Raw genomic sequence first — 241 nt, forward strand, 5'->3', positions numbered from 1 at the left:
CCCCCCCACCTGCTCCCCCAAGCAGTTCTCCTGCAGCAGCGGGGGCTGCCTGCCCCCTGAGAAACGCTGCAACCTGCACCCCGACTGCCCCGATGGCTCTGATGAGCATGACTGCGGTACATGGGGGGGGGAACGACAGACACAAGGACTGGGACCCCCCCATTCCGGGGTGTCCTGCTGCTGGCCAGCTCTGGGTGTCTGGCCACTTGTGCATTTGCCTGCCCTGCCCTGGGGAGCTGGG

The 241-nt window shown here is 67.2% G+C and overlaps 2 protein-coding genes across 2 annotated transcripts in view; one reads left to right on the forward strand and one right to left on the reverse strand.

Annotated features, from left to right (window-relative positions):
* LOC104829357 (zinc finger protein 208-like) overlaps positions 1-241 on the reverse strand; it is an 81,741-nt gene that overhangs the window by 41,634 nt on the left and 39,866 nt on the right. The gene's annotated exons all lie outside the window — the stretch shown is intronic.
* The window catches only part of SSPO (SCO-spondin), a 34,946-nt gene that overhangs the window by 21,685 nt on the left and 13,020 nt on the right, over positions 1-241 (forward strand). Inside the window, exon 44 of the mRNA XM_010562247.1 lies at positions 6-116. Within this exon, the coding sequence (XP_010560549.1) occupies positions 6-116 (111 nt within the window). The remainder of the gene's footprint in view (positions 1-5; positions 117-241) is intronic.

This window comes from Haliaeetus leucocephalus, unplaced genomic scaffold (assembly GCF_000737465.1).
Source record: "Haliaeetus leucocephalus isolate CR32 unplaced genomic scaffold, Haliaeetus_leucocephalus-4.0 Scaffold0, whole genome shotgun sequence".
Taxonomy (NCBI): domain Eukaryota; kingdom Metazoa; phylum Chordata; class Aves; order Accipitriformes; family Accipitridae; genus Haliaeetus; species Haliaeetus leucocephalus.